Consider the following 21,343-nt stretch of genomic DNA (forward strand, 5'->3'; position numbering starts at 1 on the left):
GATTATGGATTCGGAATAATAAAATGACCATTACCATCCCATAGGATCGTGGATTCGACTACAGAATCGAAGTAATAAAATCGTTTATTACCATTCCATGAGATCAGCCGTGGATTCGACCATGAAATCAGAGTAATGAGATTATCTATTACCATTCCATGGATTATCTATAGATTATCTTCTAGGAATTCAGTGGATTCGATCATGAAATTGGAGTAATGAGATAAAATAGATTATCTTCTAGGAATTCAGTGGATTATCTATTACCATTCCGTGGATTCTATCATGAAATTGGAGTAATGAGATAAAATAGATTATCTTCTAGGAATTCAGTGGTGAATGTCACGGTAGAATTAATCTATTGCAGAAGGAATATTAGCCAGTTAAAGCGTCATACCCGTTCCGAAAGGTGCATAGTCAGGAAACAGCGAGTGTTGCCGATGTCCTGAAGGTGTTTTGCCCTCTCAACAATCATGTATGGAGAACCGCCTGAATCTATACACGGTCTCTCTACATAGTCAGGGAACAATGAGTGTCACTGACATCCTGAAGGCGTTAATGCTCTCAATCTTACGGAGAACCGCCCAATCGTTCTTCTATGCAGAGGGGGGTCTCTCTATGTAGTCAGGGAACAGTGAGTATCACCGACGTCCTGAAGGGGTTAAATTCTCAACCATAAGGAGAACCTCCCAATTATGTTATTCTACATAGAGGGCATGATGAAATGCGAGGCATCGAACGCTCAGCTAGTGGAGGCCTTTCGAGAAACATATTCATCATGGCTCGTAAAATATGAATTGTCACATGCCTGAAGTCGTGTCAGAAACATGCAGTATCATGCTTTTACAATTTTGACCTTTGTTGAAAATCCACCATCTACAACCTTGATAGGAAAACCCAAAGGGAAAAACCTAGGAGAAGGAAAAAGAGTACACAACAATGATGTCTCGTTAAAACCTTGACAAGGAAAACCCGGTGGGACAAAACCTTGACGTAGAAAAACGATCACAACACGATAGTCCAATAAAATAGTTCTTACTATGATCTTCCCCCTGATAAGTACTTCGGTTAATTCTTGGCTTGCAAATATTTGAGACGAAACATCCCAATTTCGATGAACAAATTTCTTGAGTGCAAAAGATTGTTTGTTCTTCCGTGAAGAAATTGCTAGTTGATGAAGTTTTCTTTTGTGCTAGTCTTCTAATAGTAGTGCTCTCGAGTTTTGATGCTTCTTTAAATGCATTGAGGACTCGTGTTTTGGATTGCTAGCTTCTTAGAGATGATTTGTAGAAGTAGTTGATGCAGTTTCCTCAACAAAGTGCAAAGATATGAATACATTTCAATACGTGAACAAAAAAGTATTTGTGACTAAATCTTATGTGATTCAGAAGGACATCCAAGTGTCTAGGAGATGTATGCAGATTTGGTCTAACATATTGATCTCGTTAAGGGTGGGAATCCAACAAATAACCAAAAGTGATACAACTCCCCCTTGGATGACCACCATGTTGAAATAAATTTCTTCACTAAAACCTTGTCATTAAAATACCAACGGGAAAAAAAAATATATAGACGAAGGAAAAAGAGTACAATATCAAAATTTTACATAAAAAATTTAACATCACAAAAATGTCGTCTCGTTAAAACCTTGTTAGGAAAAACCACATAAGATAATTAGGAAAAACACGTAAGATAAGACTTGAGACGAAGGAAAAAAAGTACGTCTTTTGACGATTTATGGATGCGAACTCAACTATACGAGTGTTATAGAAAACAAGCATCAAAATCATAACTTTAATCTATATCACAGAAAAGTTTTATGCAACCATAATATTAAACTGCATATTTAAGAAGAATAAAATATTTATGGTCCTCTGGATCTTATTCACTCAGATGTGTGGTGCTCACCAGTACTGTCTGTTATTGGGTTCAAATACTATATAAATATATAAGAATTTATTCTTATTTCGGTTAAAAATTCGAGAAAAAAAAAAGAAAAAAAATAGTAGTTGGTTATGGTATTTTCATATCCCCATAATTTCATAGAAGATCTAAGAACATTAGCATTAATCAGCCATCATAGATTATAAATTAGAAATTATCCTCTCATGGTCGAAGGAAAAAAAAAACGAACAAAAAGATTTTTAAGGTAAGAAAGCTGGTTTTATCGTGGGAAAGCGAAAAGTTTTTTCTTCCCCCTAAATTCAACTTAATTAAAGTTAAACATTAGCCGGATACCATCTCAAAAGGGCATGAAAAATTCAAGTGGCTATTAATCAAAGTGAAATTTTAGATTTTTCCTGCAACCTCGTAGAGCTTTAAGTTATGTTGCTCACCTTTTTCCTAGTAGCTTCAAGAACCCTTAACTTAATTCCAACTTTTGAAAACTGTATATCCAAAAGTTTGGCGGCAATAAGCCTCATGGAGCGTTTGACAAACACATGGTTCGGTAATTCTTTTTTTTTTGTTACTTGAATTACGAAATCGATACCTAACTTATGTAACCTTCGGGTTTCCAAGCTTTCTTATTAAATAAAAAAAAAAACAGGTCAGTCGCATACTATCTCAAATTCCAGTTGTTATTGAAACTACTGTTTAGGAGACATCAATATGAGGCAGCGAACCACATGTTATTCCACTACCCAATAACGCTACCACATCGTATCCATCTAACCAACACAGACATTTGCCCAAAATGAAACTCTAATCAAGAATCAGTGAACCACATGCTACTCCACTGCCCCATAATGACTGCAGCCTGGAACTCCTTACACACTCAGCATTCCAACACACCTAACTCTAACCGTAATCCCACAATCGCCATAACTCCTCAAACAACCATTCACCAACTCCTACAACAATTTGCTTCAAAACCTTGCATATCCTCACTCTTTTTTCTATTATGGACCTTATGGCTAGCAAGGAATGAGCTGGTATACCGGCAAAAATAAACAACAACAGATGAAATTATATCTTGGGTCATAAAACAACAACATGAATACTGCGAGGCTTTAAAATTATTGCCTCCTGTACTACCTGGTGATTCTCCGGTACCTAATCATTCTGGAAACACCAAATGGATATCAACTATCTCCGTAGGATGGTTCAACCCGGACCTGAACTGGATAAAGATCAACACGGATGGGGCGGCCAGGGGCCATCCAGGTTTTGCAGGTGCATGCTTCATCTGCAGAGACTCGGAAGCACAAACTGTAATATCGCTGGCTCAACCGCTAGGAATTACGATTGCCTTAATAGCGGAAACTTGGGCTTTGCTCCTAGCAACCAAAATGGCGACAAAAAGGAAATGGCAAAAGGTTTTATTTGAGACGGATTCGGAAAACCTTCTCCAATTCATCACATCCCCTACTGCTCCACCGATGAAATAAAAAATAGGATGCAACAAATTTCGCAATCAGCTATCCGGCACAACTATCGAGAAGAAAACCAGGAAACAGATGGCACGACCAATCATGCGGCAGATGGAAGTCAAATGAGAGATCTCTCAACTAAAATTTGGAACTAGGCAATCCCAATTTTTATTAGTCAAATTATATTCAATGACTCAGTGGACACCAGATACCGGCGCCAAATTGTAACCTAATCCTTCTTATATATAATTGCATGCTTAAAAAAAAAATATGAGGCTGCGCCGCAGCAGGCAAAGATTATTTGACGGATATGAAACTCGTCTAAGGTTAATGACTTGGAAATTTACGTGAAACTCGCCTCGCCCGTCGACTTTAAATTTACCTGATCAATGATTCAGGTGTACTGTAGTTCAGGGAAAGGTCGATATCTTTAAAGAATACATTCCTCCAGCTAGATTACATAGAGTTGAAAAGAAAACCTTTTGATCATCATGATGGTTAAAAAAACAAAAACAATTGCAGACTCGATGGTCACAAGCAAACCAAGAAAGACCCACAATAGATAGATAATCAACAGCAGCAGATAATCAACAGCAGCAGCTCCTGGGCGAATCTTTACTAAATTTAAGTTGTCAGAGTAACCAAAACAGCTACAACGATTTCGTCTCTGGTTCAGGCAGAAGTATTTACTAGTCGTGCGAGTTTACACTCTAATGAGAAACAACTTTATGCTCTAACTGCAAGTACAAAAGAAAATTGACCGCCGGTCCAATTGAGCAAAAATAGATATTTCCCGGCTCCACAATGATTACGCCGTTCGTTCAATTAGATTTCGCAGGGAACATGAATCAACGCAGTTCTTAATCAAAAACTTGATCCAAAATTGCAACTGAAAATAGGCAATGTTGATGTTTTTGTACGTAGTGCTCCTACATTAGTAAGGATTTTATACCAAGACCTCCATGACTACAATCCAGTTTCTTACATATTGATCACTAAAATTGCTTTTCTATACATCCAAAAAAAAAAACATGTGGGGGACTTGGAATCGAAATTTTCAGGTAGACAAACTCTGCCCGGAGAATCTTAATTTTTGAATGGGCAAATTAAGTCCTGAAAACCTCGATTTACAAAAGAATCTGAATCCTATATGGTTTGCATTATCGAGTAAGTGGCTTCTCACTATACACATGCTTGCTTAGCATGCATTCATTCATTCAGATATACAATAGATACCAAGATCAGATAAACGCCAACTTTCAGACCACAGTTCATGCATACGTGAATGCATTTCTACCTTCAAGATTGGCACAGCCAATCCCTGATAGCAAGTTGAAGTGCATGATTAGGAGTGAGATGCAAGTGACTTAGTTTCAGATTGGTCATAGGAGAAGTATCACGTCCGTTCTTCAACCATCCACGCATGGCCTCACCTTCATATGTGAACCCATCTGCAGCCACATGAGGATCGTGCATAATCTCCTGTAGCCATCCCATTTATATGTAAGTAACTAAGACAAGGTATCTTTAATTTTGTTGTTCAGTAAAATAGAAAAATTATAATCTAACCCCAAGTGGTTAGAACTAAGTCGAGGCTCACCTGGCGGATAGGACACACAAAAAAAGAGGGAATCGGCCGATCTTCCGCAAGGGGTAAACGCTCTAGCTCCTTGATCAAAGTTGGCGTCAGCTCTGGCCTATCTCGGCTGTTCATCTCACAGCAATGTAAACCTAGTTCCACTAACCTCCTGGCAATATATGTAGGCCACTCTCCAGCCGATTGGTCCAATATGGACACCATTCTACCACATAACACGGCTCTACGAACTTCACTTACTAAACCTACTGGAGGCTTCCCTGTTACTAGCTGTAAAATTATCACCCCGAATGAGTAGATGTCTGATTTGGTTGTTACATGTCCACTTGTCTGCATCTCTGGATCTCTGTATGGTAAGGCAGACTTTGGCTCCGCACTTCTGCCAAAACTCGGACAACGAGCAGTATCCTCTGGGACAAGCCACCATATCCCATAATCCCCTACCTTACAGTGGAACTCAGAATCCAACATGATATTTTCGGGTTTAAGGTTACAGTGAACAATCTTTTCAGGTTTGGAAGAATGCAAGTAGAAGAGCGAGCTTGCAATCTCCGCTGCAATACGTGTTCGAGTTTTCCAAGGAAGAAGGTGTTTGCTGTTTTTGCTAAAGAGGTGGTCCTGGATGCTCCCATTGGGTATGTACTCGTAGACTAGTGACAAAGCTTCAGGACATGCTCCAATCAGAGTTACTAGATGAGGATGTTCTAATTTGCTCAGAACGTGTACCTGCATACATGATACCAAATGTTAGTTGATAATATTAAGTAACTTTTCTTGAAGGTCCCATCTTACAACATACTTTTTTCCTTCTTCTAGTAAAATACGAGAAAAATAGAACTTTACCTCTTGTTGAAACTCCAATCTTCCACGAATCTTAAATGGATACAGCTTCTTTATAGCAACACTTCTGTCCAACAACTCTCCCTTGTAAACACAACCATACTGTCCCTGTCCAATCTTGAAGCTTTCCGAAAAGTTGCACGTTGCAGTCTCCAAATCAGACAAAGAAAGCTCTGTTAACTCTTCTGAGTCGGTTAAAAGGAAAAACTCATCATAGTTTGAAGGTCCCACTAGCCCACGACTTTTCCACTGATCCACTCTTCGCACGGCGCCATCTCTCTGCCGTTGAACTTTCTTCTTTTCAACTCGGAGAGTTGCAAGGGACGCTTGGATAAGCCTTAGTTCTCTAGTAGCTTCTACTTGGCGAGTATTTGCCTCCTGAACACGATTACTAAGGACAGCAACATTTTTCATTGTTCTTTGTAGCTCCTCGGAGACTTCTTCCTTCTGCACTAAGAGCTTTTCTTTCTCTTCTCTTATACTGCTTATTTCATCCTCGATTTGGTTTCTCAATTGAACTTCATCTGTACAAGCAGCTTCAAAACGTTTAACCTGCAAAGAGAAGACATAATATAACATTGTTGAGAATGCTTTCAAGACTTTTGCAACACTGTAAAGATTAGAAGATAATCTCAAAAGTATGAAAAATAATAGAAAAGAACAGAGTTAAATTAAATGTCAGGACTACCTTATTCATGGTTTCCGCAGATTCCGATTCCAATCTTCTGCGCTCCAGTAACTCTGCAAATGCTTCATCCTTAGCTTTTTCAGCTTCCGTCGTGGCTTCAATAAGTTTCTTACATAACATTTCTTCTTCGGCATCAGAATCAACTCCTGATAACCCTCTAATTTCAATAGGTGTGTACCCAGATGTAGCAGTGACATTGTTAAAATTTAATGTATTTCGTGCAACTGATCCAGAAGCGGATAGAGGTTCTATCTCATCTTGTCTGATAATCCCATCACGGCATCTCCCAGTAGCGAATGAACTTGTGGCGTCTGTAAGCGATGCTTTGGGTGATCTAATCATTGTTGGCATAAAATTTACAGCATTTTCAGTAGCCTCCCTTGTCCAGAGAAGTTTGCCTTGGCTCACAAACCAAATGTCACAGAATGGAGGTGCCTTTTTGGCAGCATGGCTCTTCTTCACCTTCGCGCAACTGTAATATACCCATGTAAGAACTTTTTTATTAGGGGAAAGAATGTCAAACCAAAATTTATATTTCCTTAACAATGAAACCTTATTTCCTTAACAATGAAACGTTAACAAATACTTTATAAAGAACATGTCACTGACAGGAACACTGTGGGATATGAAGTGTCGCAAACAGACCAAATTTCAGCATAAAAGAACTAATCAAAAGCACACACTGAAACTCAGCTCAGTGAGGTCACAATGGTCACAATTATTACCCCTGTCGGAACCTTATCCATTTAGAGGTCACATAAGTTGCTAGATATGGTAATCTCAAGTGCCAATACCAGGTACAAATCCTTTACTTAATATTAGATATATTTCGAGAAATTTGTTTAAGTAAGTTGCAGTTAGGTTCCAATTGTAATGCCAAAAGAACTTACTTGTCTCGCATCGTCTCCATAACCAATGTTTTGATGCCATGTCTCGTAATTAGCTCCACAATGCCCTTGTGTAAATTTGTAGCTTCAATTGTAATGGTGCTTGCTTTGACCTGCAAAATTTTATCCCTTTCCATTAAATTCCTAAATAAAAATCACAGCAACAACTTAGAAAGAAATATTAGATACGCATTTCGACTATGAATCAAAATATTTTCAAACAATCCAATCCTAGAAATTTCTTAATGGAGAAAAAAGAGGGATGATACCTTTGATCTGTTGCAAATGCCCAGGTAATTAGAGATAAGTTTGCTATTCCTTTGTCGTTCTTCTTCTCTATAGACAGCAAGCGATTCTTGATTGGCTTGATTTGCAGGAAGTTTTCCCACTACAATAAAAAGTATATAAAATGAAAAACTGAGGATATTCCCACAAAAACTTCATACAGAAATGAAATGGTGTTGAAGAACAGTTCTACAACGCACCAAAATTAGATCATTCTTTTCTAGAGATCATCTTTTCTTTCATGTATACCTGATTAATTTTGTTTTTGTTAAACAGGATATTCCAGTATTGTTCTTTTTGAATGGAAATTATAATACTATAAAGCCTCGTTATAATAATACTTAAGATTAGTTTAACAATAATAACTTTTGTTTTTTAATTTCAAAGAGGAAGCAAAAATGGAAATAATTAGGGTTTTCCACATAGTTTAGAAGGTTAATAGGGTAATTTGATCGGTTGTATGACGTTTGCGATTTTGATCATCTTGTCAACAGCTTATGGAGATTGGTCTGCTGCCATTAAACAAATTGAGATGAAGAAGACATGTTCTGGTCTAGGAAGCGTGTATCCACATTACCAATCGTACGGTCAAAGGACGTTTAAGTAATTGTGTTGACTTAAATTAATAACACCATTAATCCAATCTCATTTAAGGCAGGAGAAAATGCTTTCTTAGGGTGGGTAAATAGGTAATTAATTATAGGGTGCGCTCTTTGTTTCCCAAATCAATTCAAACACTTAACTGTATCAAAGCATTCAGATGTTTTGAATGAGTAAATTTGCTCGTGGATATCATCAGCATTCTGATTAAGCTGTGCGTTCAAAACTAACCCAACAACTAAGTGACCTGTGAAATCCTATATATCTCCTCCTTGTAGCGGATATTGCGTGCATATATATATATGAGAAAACTCAAATGCATATTCACTTAGGCGTGTTAGGTGCGACAGGCAGAACATCCCAGTAATTCAAATAATGTTAAAAGCATCATACAAAAAGCGAATCCTAGTGTAGATACAAATATGGTAGCTTATGTTGAGTTTGCATCACATGCAGCATACTTAAAGACTTACTAGGAGTAGGTTACTACAAATGTGCTCTCCAGGATATAGAAAGGAAAAAAGAAATGATGCTACGACTTCCAATCATGTTCTCCCTGAGTTTTTCTCTTAGCATGCCTATGTCGCAGCTAGTATAACTTAATTTTATGAATGTAATTTTAGTGATAAGCTAGTAAAGACAAGAGAATGAATATCCATTATCTGATATGGAAACTCCACACCATCTAAAGCTTCTACAAATCGACAAAACTAAAACACCATCACAGTTTACTAATGTTGTTTAGCTGGAAGAATGAAACACTAAAAACAAAATTATTCTTCTGACTTCAAGGCTCGATCAAAAATTCCTTCAGTCGTCCATCAAAAAAATTTCTTTAGACAATAGTTCTTCTCAATATAATCCATAAGCACGGTGAGTAAGTGAATTGATATCTTCAGGATGTGATGAATTCTTATGACAACGTCATTAAATTTAAAGTTATACTTCTTTAACAAGATCATGAATACACTGATATTTTTTTGCTTTAGTTAATAGGGTTGTTGGTTAAACTTCAACATAGAAGTCACTAACAAGCTGGTTAGGACAAGATTAGGAAATTGATGTAATCCTAAGGAAATTAGAAGTCATCTAGTTCTAAAAAAAGGAAAGACGTGTAATAAGGTAATAGGACTAGGAAAAGGAATTCATAGTTCTATATATATATGATCACCAAAGTTGTGGTTGATCATATGAGCAAGATTAGAGCTTGTGTTTAGTTTTGAGAGATTTTCTAAACATTAATAAAGAGAGTTGTCTTTATATAAGCTAAGTTTCGTCTTGCAGTTGCCATTAATTGGTATCAGAGCTTGTTTCTGAGCCATGGAAAACGAAACCACCATTGTAGGTGCAAAACAGTTCACGCCACCATCAATACAAGTTCCAATCCTAAACGCTACAAACTACACAGTATGGGCCATGAGAATGAAGGTACTGATGAAAATCTACAAAGTTTGGGAAACAATTGATCCTGGTACATTGGACCCAGACAAAAACAATGTTGCCATTGGATTACTCTTTCAAGCAATACCAGAATGTCTTGTTCTACAAGTTGGTGAACAGGAAACTTCAAAGAAAATTTGGGATGCAATAAAGGCACGTAATCTCGGAGCTGATCGAGTTAAAGAAGCCCGTCTGCAAACCTTAATGTCTGAATTTGAAAGAGTGAAGATGAAAGACACTGATACTATTGATAGCTTTGCAGGAAAGCTATCAGAGATAGCCTCAAAAGCTGCGTCACTTGGACAATCCATTGATGAAGATAAACTGGTAAAGAAGTTTCTCAATAGTTTACCAAGATCCAAGTATATTCATATCATAGCTTCTCTCGAACAAGTCTTAGATTTAAAGAAGACTAGCTATGAAGATATAATTGGAAGATTGAAAGCATATGAAGAAGAATCCTTGATGAAGAAAACAATGGAGAAACTCAAGGAAAACTCTTGTACACAAACTCTTACCAACAAAACTCTGCGACAAGAGGAAGAGGTCGTGGAAGAGGTGGTAGAGGAAACAGAGGCCGAGGAAGGGGAGGAAGGTTTAACTCACAAGATAGAACAACAAGTCAGAATGATCAAAACCAAGGGAAAGAAAAGAAGGATAGATCAAACATTATTTGTTACAGATGTGATAAACCAGGACACTTCTCCTCTGTATGCCCTGAAAGAATACAGAGGAAGAAGAAACAAACAAGAATGAAACAAGGGAAGCAGATACAGCTCTTTTCATGCACGAAGTTGTATTCTTAAACGAAGGGAAACTAATACCAAAGAACTACGAATCAAAGGATGGAGAAGAAGGAATCTGGTATTTAGATAATGGAGCCAGCAATCACATGACTGGTAAGAGACACTACTTTTCTGAACTCAATGAAAATCAAAGGACAAGTGAAGTTTGGGGATGGATCTTCTGTAGAAATTGAAGGGAAAGGATCAATTCTATTTCAGAGCAAGACCGGAGAACAGAAGCTTGTCACAAACATCTACTTCATCCCAAACTTACAAAGCAACATTCTAAGTTTAGGACAAGCTACACAGAAGTTGGATGTGATGTTAGAATGCGACAAGATTATCTAACAGTTCATGACCCAAGTGGAAGACTTTTAGTTAGAGTCTCACGCTCACAGAATAGACTCTACAAGATAAGTCTCATGATTGGAAGGCCATTGTGTCTGAATATGAGACTGGAAGATCAGACATGGAAGTGGCACGCAAGGTTAGGACACATAAGTTTAGAACTTAAACAATGTCTCAGAACAAGATGGTTCGAGGGCTACCACAGATAAACGATGAATCAAGGATCTGTGAATCATGTTTAGTTGGGAAACAAACGCGTCAAGGTTTCCAAAAGCAACAACATTCAGAGCCTCAAAGCCATTAGAGCTTCTTCATGCTGATTTATGTGGTCCTATTACACCACAAACCCTTGCAAATAACAAATACATTTTGTTATTATAGATGACTTCTCAAGATATATGTGGTCTATTCTTATGAAAGAAAAGAGTGAAGCATTTGACAGATTCAAAGCTTTCAGAAATCTGATAGAAAAAGAGTTAAAAGAGGAGGTCAAAATGCTTAGAACTGATAGAGGAGGAGAGTTCACTTCCTTAGAGTTCAACAAGTTCTGTGAGTCAAATGGAATCAAAAGGCAACTCACAGCACCATATACACCACAACAAAACGGAGTGGTGGAGAGGAGAAACAGGACTCTAATGGAGATGACAAGAAGTTCTTTAAAGGCTATGCAGGTACCTAATTATCTATGGGGAGAAGCTGTACGACACTCCACATACCTAATAAACAGGATACCTACGAAAGCTCTGAAAGACATGACTCCATATGAAAGTTTGCGAAAGAGAAAACCAAACATAGATCATTTAAGAGTGTTTGGTTGCAAAGCATACGCAAAAGTTGATTCTGCAACTCTTAAGAAACTGGATGATCGATCTCAGACTCTTGTGAATCTAGGAATTGAGCCTGGATCCAAAGCTTACAGATTATTCAATCCAACAACGAAAAGAGTGATAGTGAGTCGAGATGTGGTATTCGATGAAAAAGCAAACTGGAACTGGAAAGAAACTAATGATGGACCAAGTAGGGATCCAGGAATGTTTCACATGAGATGGGGTCAAGTAATTGATGAAGGCGAAGGACCCATAATCATCAATACCAATGGAAACAATGATGTTAATCAAGAAGAAGAAGAGAATAATGAAAACACTGAGAATAACGAAGAAGTAGAAGAAGAAGAAGAAGAGAGAGATCGATGAAATAACTCAACCCATTCCACTGCGAAAATCAACAAGACAGATACAAAAGCCACAGTATCTGGAGGATTATGTTCTTCAAGCTGCAGAAGAATGTGAGATTATGCTACTTTCTGTTAATGATGAACCAAGGAATTTTCAGGAAGCAAAGGTCTCGACTAAATGGACACAAGCATGTAGAGAAGAAATTATTTCAATCAACAGAAACAAGACTTGGTTTCTAGTTGATAAGCCAGGTGGGGTAAAAGTGATTGGTCTTAAGTGGATCTTCAAAATAAAACGGAATGCTGATGGTACTGTCAACAAATATAAGGCAAGACTTGTAGCTAAGGGATACGTTCAAGAATCAGGCATAGACTTTGATGAAGTTTTCGCACCAGTTGCTAGACTAGAACAATTCGTCTCTTAATAGCAGAAGCACATCAAACTCATGGGAAATTCACCACTTAGACGTTAAGACACATTCTTACATGGTGAATTGCGAGAAGATGTGTATGTTGAACAACCAGAAGGTTTTGAAGTAAAAGGACAAGAGCATAAGGTTTATAAGTTATCAAAAGCTCTATATGGTCTAAGACAAGCTCCTCGAGCCTGGAATACAAAGTTAGATCAAATCTTAAGAGAAATCAGATTTGTTAAGTGCTCTAAAGAAACATCAGTATACAGAAGAGAAGAAAAGGGAACGCTTCTTGTGATTGCAGTCTATGTAGATGATCTATTTTTGACTGGCAACTCCCTTAAGGTGATCAATGAGTTCAAGAGAGAAATGTCATCAAAGTTTGAGATGTCAGACCTCGGAAAACTCACTTATTACCTTGGCATAGAAGTCCATCAAGGAGTAGATGGGATTCAGATTAAACAAGAAGCTTATGCAAGGAGAATTCTGAAAGAAGCAGGACTTGAAACTTGTAATCCAACTAAGATACCAATGGAGTTTGGACTTAAAGTTTCAAAGGCACAAGAAGAAAGCTGAGATTGATCCAACGAGTTATAGAAGAAATGTTGGATGCCTTAGATACTTGTTACACACAAGACCAGACTTGGCTTTCTCTGTGGGAGTAGCAAGCCGTTATATGCAGAGTCCACGCAAGTCTCATGGTGATGTAATAAAGCAGATATTGAGATATCTAAGAGGAACAATCAGTGGATTGAAGTATGGTCGAGGAGGATCAAAAGGAATTGTTGGGTATAGTGACAGCAGTCATAATATTGACCAAGATGATGGAAAAAGTACAACTGGTCATATATTTTATCTAGGAGAAGCACCTATTACATGGTGTTCACAGAAGCAAGACACTGTAGCCCTCTCATCCTGTGAAGCTGAGTTAATGGCTGCAACAGAAGCATCTAAACAATCAATATGGCTTCAAGAACTGTTGGGTGAAATCAAAGGAAGAGAACCTGAAAAAGTTCTCGTCAAGATTGATAATAAGTCTGCAATTGCACTCACTAAAAATCCAGTGTTTCATGGGAAGACGAAACACATTCACAAAAGGTATCATTTCATACGAGAATGTATCGAGAAGGAGATCATCAACGTTGAACACATACCAGGAACTGAGCAGAAAGCAGCTATATTGACAAAGGCATTAGATATGTTGGTTGGAGTACAAGATATGTCACGGTAAGGTTGAAGCTTAACGGGGAGAATGTTGGTTAAACTTCAACATAGATTTCACTAACAAGCTGGTTAGGACAAGATTAGAAAATTGATGTAATCCTAAGGGAATTAGAAGTCATCTAGTTCTAAGAAAAGGAAAGACATGTAATAAGGTTATAAGACTAGGAAAAGGAATTCATAGTTCTATATATATATGATCACCAAAGTTGTGGTTGATCATATGAGCAAGATTAGAGCTTGTGTTCAGTTTTGAGAGATTTTCTAAACATTAATAAAGAGAGTTTTCTTTATATAAGCTAAGTTTCATCTTGCAGTTGCCATTAAGGGTAACGTAGGAAGAGCGTGTATACATTGGTTTGCCCGGGAAACTTATATTTATCACCTAAGAGCAAGTCTTATGGTGGAAGAGTTCCATCTTCCATCTTCCACGTCACCTCAACATTTGGAATTATGGATGGAAGCGCAAGTGTAATGGTGGAACAACAAAAACGCTAATCTTAATAGCGTGTAGAGCTAATCAGAATATCGCTAAAAAAACGCTATTAAGATCAGCGCTTTTTTCTCAGCCATTAGATTTTCAATAGCTCGTTTTAAATTTACGAGTAAAAAAAAACGTTATTTTGAATAACGTTTTACGCTAATCTGATTAGCGCTACCATGGATTCCACAGACCATCCCACGAAATCATGGAATACTGTTTGGATTTTCTGTGGAAGGCCCCAATTTGGAAGTCATTAGACTTGACATTCCACGGTTTTTCCATACTTGAAATGGCTCGGATTCCACCATAAGACTTGCTCTAAGTATAAATATCTAAATTGGCAAGTGCCAAATGGATTTCTAAATTGGTGCCCGCATCGAATCCACTAACTATTAGACTTTTAAAATTGCACCAGTGTCCAATCCGCTTGTTCACCGATTGGATGTCCACCTACAAAATAATTAATAGGTCCGAAATCCGATCGGGTTGGCAGAATGAACTCCAAATGCTCAGCCCTAATTTGGCGGCACAAAAGGGATCTTAGGGGTCAACCTCCTAAATGGGATGCTGGTGCAATGCCTCTGCATATTATAGTGTTTGTCCTAATTCAAGGCTAGCTTACAGAGGATGCTATTGGGACGAACAGACACTTAGCGCGTTTTGAACGTCCATCCAAACACCCTGTTACCCTTCCTATAAATGCTATTGTTGAGACTTGAGAGGGATAATGTAATTTGTGTTTCTCAAAACTAAAATCAAGATGCTGTATTAATTGACCCTAACTTGTGAAAGGAGAACCCCTCGACTTCTTGGTGTGATGGTTGGTTGACATCTATTAGGAGAATAGTTTAAGGGACATCTAGCATTTTCGGTGTGATACCGTCTGTAACTAGAATTGTGGTTAGTTCAGATACCATTTACTCTTTTCTCAGAAAGATATGGCTCATGGGTTAAGTCTTCAAATGAGACGACTCAAGGAAGACTTGTTGAGTAAACTGTGTGACAGACTTTTTGCATCTTCACAGTATATATATCATTAAAAGTACGTAATATAGGTGGCCCGTAATAACGACCCAAAGAAACCTCCACAAGGAAAGAAGGACTCAGACCCACTTCTTCAAAATTTCACGCATAACTCCGTAAAAACAAAATGTAACCAAATGAAGAGAAAAAGATCCAACAGAACTAAACACTAGTACTAACATTAATCAAGATCGTCTATAATATTCTTATGTTAAACACACCAACTAATTGAAATCAAGCTGAAGATTGAGGGCTCATGCATAATTATGACCGTAAGCGAAAACCCATAAACTAAAGATCTTAACACGAAAAACACTACAAGTAATCTTAATCAAAAAGTAATATGTGGAAGAAAAAATATATATTAGAGAGAAGAATGAAAGGACTTACAGAGAGTTGGTATTGTAGCAGAAGGTTGATAAACATGAACGAGACAAATTTCTCGGTTTCTAAATTGCCGAAAAGTCCAATGAAGTAAAGCCACAGTCATATCAATCGAATTCACCACAACTACATAAACTTTATCATCGTCACCATAACTACTAGCGCCACTTACTTGTACAATATCTCGTCGTCGGGGTGGAGGTGTAATCGCCATGAAAGCTCTTTGATCGAAGTTGTTAAGACTAAAATACGAAGATACCGGAGCTATCAAACCGGCAAAATGACCACCGATCTGTTGGGGAGGCGGAGATGGATTAAGAAGTTCCATTTCGTACCGGAAATCCGACGCTAAGCAAAAATTTATTAACCAAATTTAAAAAGCTGGAATTTGAGCTAGATTTCATTATTTAAGTTGTTAATGTACAATTGATTGAATAAAAAATAGTTGGAGAGGAAAGATGATAATAGGAATTTTGGGATCTTAGAGAATGATCCCATTTTAAGCTCGAACGGAATTCATGTGACCCTACTGGACTAGGTAGGGCAATATATATAATCAATTAAATTACTGCAGGTTGGAGACTATTATCACGAGTACGATTCTGACACGTGGAATGGATATCCCCGGATCTCTACAGTTACCTGATTGGCTATTTCATCTTGATTTTGATGCTCTTTGTCTATCTTCAAAGGTTGGATGGGTTTTGGGTTTGGGGAACAGTTAATTAGATTGGGTTTAGGGTTCTTAATCGTTTTTGGTTTTTATTTGATATAAGTATCAACATCATCCAGTAGATATTGTATCCGCGATATCATTCAATGTTTGTGCTTCTTAACATTGGATTACCACTTCATTTAATCAAAGGAGCTCATTTTGTCCTTTTTAATCGGAATAGTTTTTAAAAACATTCCACAATTTCCCTAAAGAGAATCAAAGATTATTCTTCTTCCGAATATTATTTCCTTTATACGTAAATCTAATTCAAATGCTGAACTGTATTCTGATATATTCCATTTTTGTTTTACATAGGAATATCGGAGTTGTGGTCCAATCGTTTGCATGGATAAAAGAGGGCCCAATCTTCTTCTTTCTTGTAGGAAATTTTGGGAGCAATTATCCTGATTGTATATGGTTTAAGGGTTTCGGATCTTGTGTTATGCAAGCCTGTATACAATTTATTTGTTTATTGTTATCCTTATACATCTTGGTTTATTGATCTATTTTTTTATTCACTCTGCAACTTGTCTGGTTGTTATTTGCTTTAAAATCGTGTTAGAAATGTTTTGTTGATCCATTCTGATTAAGATGATGACTAGATCAGAAGTCTTTCAGTGCATGGTTCACCGTATTGGGCCTATGTATCACAATGCAAGGTAAAATTTTGAACGATTTTTTGGGCACTAGGACTATCCATCATTTTTTTTTGTGGATATTTGAAATAATTTTGAGTCACCCCTATCTAATTTTCTTTTAATACTAAATTTGTCCTTGATAATAAAATTAGTTAGTGTATTGATTAGTGAGTTAATTAATGGTTAGTGAGATTAAATTAATAATTTGATTTTTTTCAAAAGAAGAATTATTGAGAGGGAGAAGAAGAAGATGAAGATGATAATGAAGACGAGGGTTTTGGAAGAAAAAAAGTTATATCTTCTTCTTTAAGAGCCACAACAAGAATATGATTTTTTGGGTACTCACGGATACTTCAAATTTAGTTAATGGTGCTTGAATTGGCCAAAACATTCCTAAAAAGGAACAATTTACAAATTGATTTCGATTTGGTTAACAAAGTTCGGCTACGACATTTGAAGAACATGTAGCCGAACTCATCTGCAAGTGTAGTTCGGCTAATATTTCTAAAAACAAAGGTAGCCGAACTCAACTTTAATGGAGTTTTTTCTTTCAGAGAAAAGTTCGCTTAGGAGAAAAAATTGTGACATAACCGAACTAAAAGTTCGTCTGGGAAAATAAAATGAAATTTTCTTTGCAACATAACCGAACTCAATATACAGGTTTTCAGAGAAAAATTCGGTTAGGAGAAAAAAAATTGCGACGTAACCGAACTAAAAGTTCGACTAGGAAAAATAAATTGCGACGTAACCGAACTTTTCTCTGAAAGAAAAACCTCCATTAAAGATGAGTTCGGCTAGTTCGACAAAGTTTTTCAGATAATTCCTAGCCGAACTTCTCTCTGCAACTTCCATTTTCAACTCATTTTGATGATTACTTCTCATTTTTTCAACCAAAAACGGATGGCAATTAATGGGTTTGTTATAATTTTGATTTTGATTTTGTTTTGTTAATGATTAAAGTTAAGTTATATCTAGAGGTGGTTGTGGTGGTGGTTCGAGGTGGTCGGTGGTGGTAGTATGTGGTGAGCGGCGGTGGTGATGGGAGGAGGTGGCTATATATATAGATGGTGGTGATGGGAGGAGGTGGTTAAATATATATTACATAGGTTAAGGGTAGGTTAGTCATTTCCACACTTTAGGACACCCCTTACAACTATAGGGTAGATATTTTGTCACTTAGTAGTCCCCACCGTTTTTGAGCAGTGCACAAAAAAATCATTCAAAATTTTCTTGTGAGGCAAATCTCGGATGGCGGTGCCTATTTTGGGTTGATAATGTAGGTTTTGGGTCATTGTAATATTATTTGATACAGTAAAACGTTTCCAGAAAAATACTCCTTATACATATGAGAATATAAATTTTTGGTCTTGTCTTGGACCAGCTTTGTAAATTTCTGGTCCCGTCTTGAGCCAACTATATTTAATAATAAACTCCATATTAAAATAAGTCATAAGTTTTTTTAATTCCTTCTTAAAAAACTGATAAGTGCATAATTCATATGATTTTAGTGTTCATTCCATAATTGTTTTAGCTATTATTCTTGCATATTTTCGTATTGTTACTCTTGTTTTCTTCTACGTGTCTCTATTAGGTGAATCATCCAAAAAGGAGATACAAAGTGCTAAAAAAATCTAAGAAGATAAGTATTCCAAGTATCCAAGTGCCCAAGTCCAAGAGAAGTGGAAGAAGTGCGACGAAAAAGAAGCAAAACACTCAAAATCAAGAGACGGACAAGGACAAAGCTTAACTCATTCAAATTCAGGATTTCTCATCACCATCTTGAAGAAAATTCAATTAAAAAAAGAATGCAAAAAGAACGAGGTTATTCCGAGTTCGTATGAAGAAGTTGTAGGCAAACAAGCTTTTTATCGAATACCGAAGATAGGAAAGTTTGCATACCGGTTTGCAAACTATGATTTCGTGGATTAACGAGTTTGCATACTGGTTTTCAAACTAAATTCCCTGGATTTTACTCTAAAATTATTTGCATACTAGTTTGCAAACCATGAAGTCTGAAATTCACGTTAGGGTCTTTCTTTACATTTTTTTAGGTCGTTTTCGGAACCGACTAGGATACTTGAAGGCCAAGAAATGTAAACCTATATAAATAGGTATTAGTCCTTCCAATGAATATCATATCATCTCATTTCATAATCTAGGGCTTGTGCTACATCAAAAACCAAGGATTTACCCCTTTAGGGGTAAACCACCATTCTTCATCTTGTTTGTAATATGAGTAGCTAAATCCTTTGTTGATTAAGGATGACTTCAATGTCCTAAGCGTGAAGCTTTATTATTAATACAAATCTTTTGAGAGTTTATCATCATCATTTTTTTTTTGCCATATCTAGAGTTTATGAGTAATTCTTAGATTGATTTGAGGTGCACGCTAGTTTGATTTATTGATCGTTATATTGCTAGTAGAAGTTAGGAGATAAGTAATCGTCGAATAACTATATACACAAGTAGAAATCGCGAGACCTTACAGAGGGATTCTGTGGAGGAATCATGTGTAAAAGCAACACCAGCAAATAAACCTTGAGCTAAGAGTTTAACTACTGGGATTAACCTAATTCACAAAGCCTAAAGCGTTTGCTTGGATTACACCTTGAGTGAGCTACTACTTGGTGGTTCGGTTGAATAGAATATGATATTGGAGAGCTTCTGTATCCGTGGTAAAAGGAGTTTCGAGGATAGCACTGAGCTAGATGTTATTCTACGGTTGGTGATGAATGGTTCTTATGAACGATAGATAAGCATATTAACCCAGTTATCGCTTGGTAATGACGAAGGATTCCTTTATCATTCCTTTCTTCTTATTGTCTTTTTATTTATCTTAAAACCAATCCTTCGTTTGTTATTTACTTTATTTTGCTGATCGAATAACCTATCAATTACACAACTCTCTGTGGGAACGATCCTTACTACCGCTATATTACTAGTTAATTAGTGGAAAATATATTGATTAATTTGTTGAGCCTACGACATCTCATACAAATTTTGGCGCCGCTTCCGGGAGCAGTTGCTAATTGATTTATTATTTTATTAGCTTGTTTTCTATTTTTTAGAATTTTTTTTTATTTTCCTTTTCTTGTGAGTCGTCATGTTTCCTTACGGAAATAACATGTACGGAGCCCAAGATCAATCATATAATAGTTGTAATCAATATGGTTTTCAATCCCAATCATATGAAAACTCCCAACCATCCTATGGGTATAATCAAAACCAATATTTTGGCTATGATCAATATCCCATGTAACCTTACGGATATTCTCATACATGTTAACAACCTTATGACATGCATTAAGTGAATAATCATGAGGATGGAAGGATGGTTATGCTTTTAATCATGATTCTTCTAGTCTGGAAGATATGATGCAATATTATATAGATAAAATGGACCATCACATTCAAAGGATGGATGAGCGTAACCAGACTATGGATAGTTATGCTTGTAGTCATATTTTCCCAACTGTTGAACAACGGATGTGTATCATGATGGACGAGCATAACAAAAAGACTGAAGATACATTCCAAAAACTTCAAAGGACTATAGATAACCTGAGGAATCACATTGCTCGACTCGGTGAAAATAGGGATGAGGAAGAAGTATGGCCTCAAAAACAAAACAATTCTGAAATTCCTATGGATGACGAAGGTTCGGATGAACATGAGCAATCTTTTAAAAGTCGTTGTAACAATGATACAATTATTCCAACTCCGGATCTTTACAATGATCATTCGCCTATTCAAAAGGAAGAGATTGGGTATGACATATCTATTGTTATAAATTGTGTAACGTACTCAAACGAAGAAATTAGGATGTGCACTGATGAACTAGACTTTTTTGGGGAGGATTCCGATTCCGATGACGAGATTGTTGAAGAGATTAAGATTAAGAGTGAAACCAAACTGATTAAAGTCGTGGAAGACCCAATTGAGCTAGATAATCATAGTTCGATAGAGGACCACGATATACTTGAGGTAAAAAATTCACTGTTAATTAAGAAAGATGAGGATCTGATACAAGGTTTGTCTAATACTTTGCATAATTTTATATCTATTGATACTTTCCATCTAATTGAAGTAGCTTCTCAGAGAGTTGTTAACACAATTTTTAAAATATCTCACTTAGGATTGGAGTTGTGTGCTTCCAAAGTTTTAACGGATTATTTTGTTTCTAAGTACCCACCACTCAATGTGTTTGATTCGAGTATTGTGCAGGTTCACCGTACTGAGGAACCTTTTGAAGTTCCCGAATTTTATGTTCTTTATCCACTTCCGAGTGTAGAAAGTACTAAGTGTGGGGGGAAACTTCAATAAAATGATAGCTTCTATATTATATCTTGTGCTAATGGTTTTATGAAGTTGTTATTGGAATTTCCTATTGTTATTTGGAAGGATTATCAAATTTTCAGATTGTTGGTGTACGGACGATAACAATAACGTC

At 36.8% G+C, this 21,343-nt stretch overlaps 1 protein-coding gene across 1 annotated transcript; it reads right to left on the reverse strand.

Annotated features, from left to right (window-relative positions):
* Positions 1-4,280: 4,280 nt before the first annotated feature.
* On the reverse strand, positions 4,281-16,041 carry LOC113322804 (U-box domain-containing protein 33-like). Its single transcript, XM_026570957.1, has 7 exons — positions 15,547-16,041; positions 7,653-7,771; positions 7,387-7,496; positions 6,497-6,968; positions 5,812-6,360; positions 4,972-5,694; positions 4,281-4,853 (listed from the first exon to the last, which is right to left on the reverse strand). Exons 1-7 carry the CDS (start codon positions 15,866-15,868, stop codon positions 4,671-4,673), a joined length of 2,478 nt encoding a protein of 825 aa, XP_026426742.1. The 5' UTR covers positions 15,869-16,041; the 3' UTR covers positions 4,281-4,670.
* Positions 16,042-21,343: the final 5,302 nt, after the last annotated feature.

This window comes from Papaver somniferum, chromosome 11 (assembly GCF_003573695.1).
Source record: "Papaver somniferum cultivar HN1 chromosome 11, ASM357369v1, whole genome shotgun sequence".
NCBI lineage: Eukaryota > Viridiplantae > Streptophyta > Magnoliopsida > Ranunculales > Papaveraceae > Papaver > Papaver somniferum.

What these genes read in the sequence shown, in the direction of transcription:
- LOC113322804 (XM_026570957.1), bottom strand. Translation starts at nt 15,868, where the DNA reads ATGGAACTTCTTAATCCATCTCCGCCTCCCCAACAGATCGGTGGTCAT. An exon ending in CTGCGGAAACCATGAATAAG is followed by an intron (nt 6,361 to 6,496) that starts GTAGTCCTGACA and finishes TTCTCTTTGCAG; the next exon opens with GTTAAACGTTTTGAAGCTGC. An exon ending in GATTGGAGTTTCAACAAGAG is followed by an intron (nt 5,695 to 5,811) that starts GTAAAGTTCTAT and finishes TCATGTATGCAG; the next exon opens with GTACACGTTCTGAGCAAATT.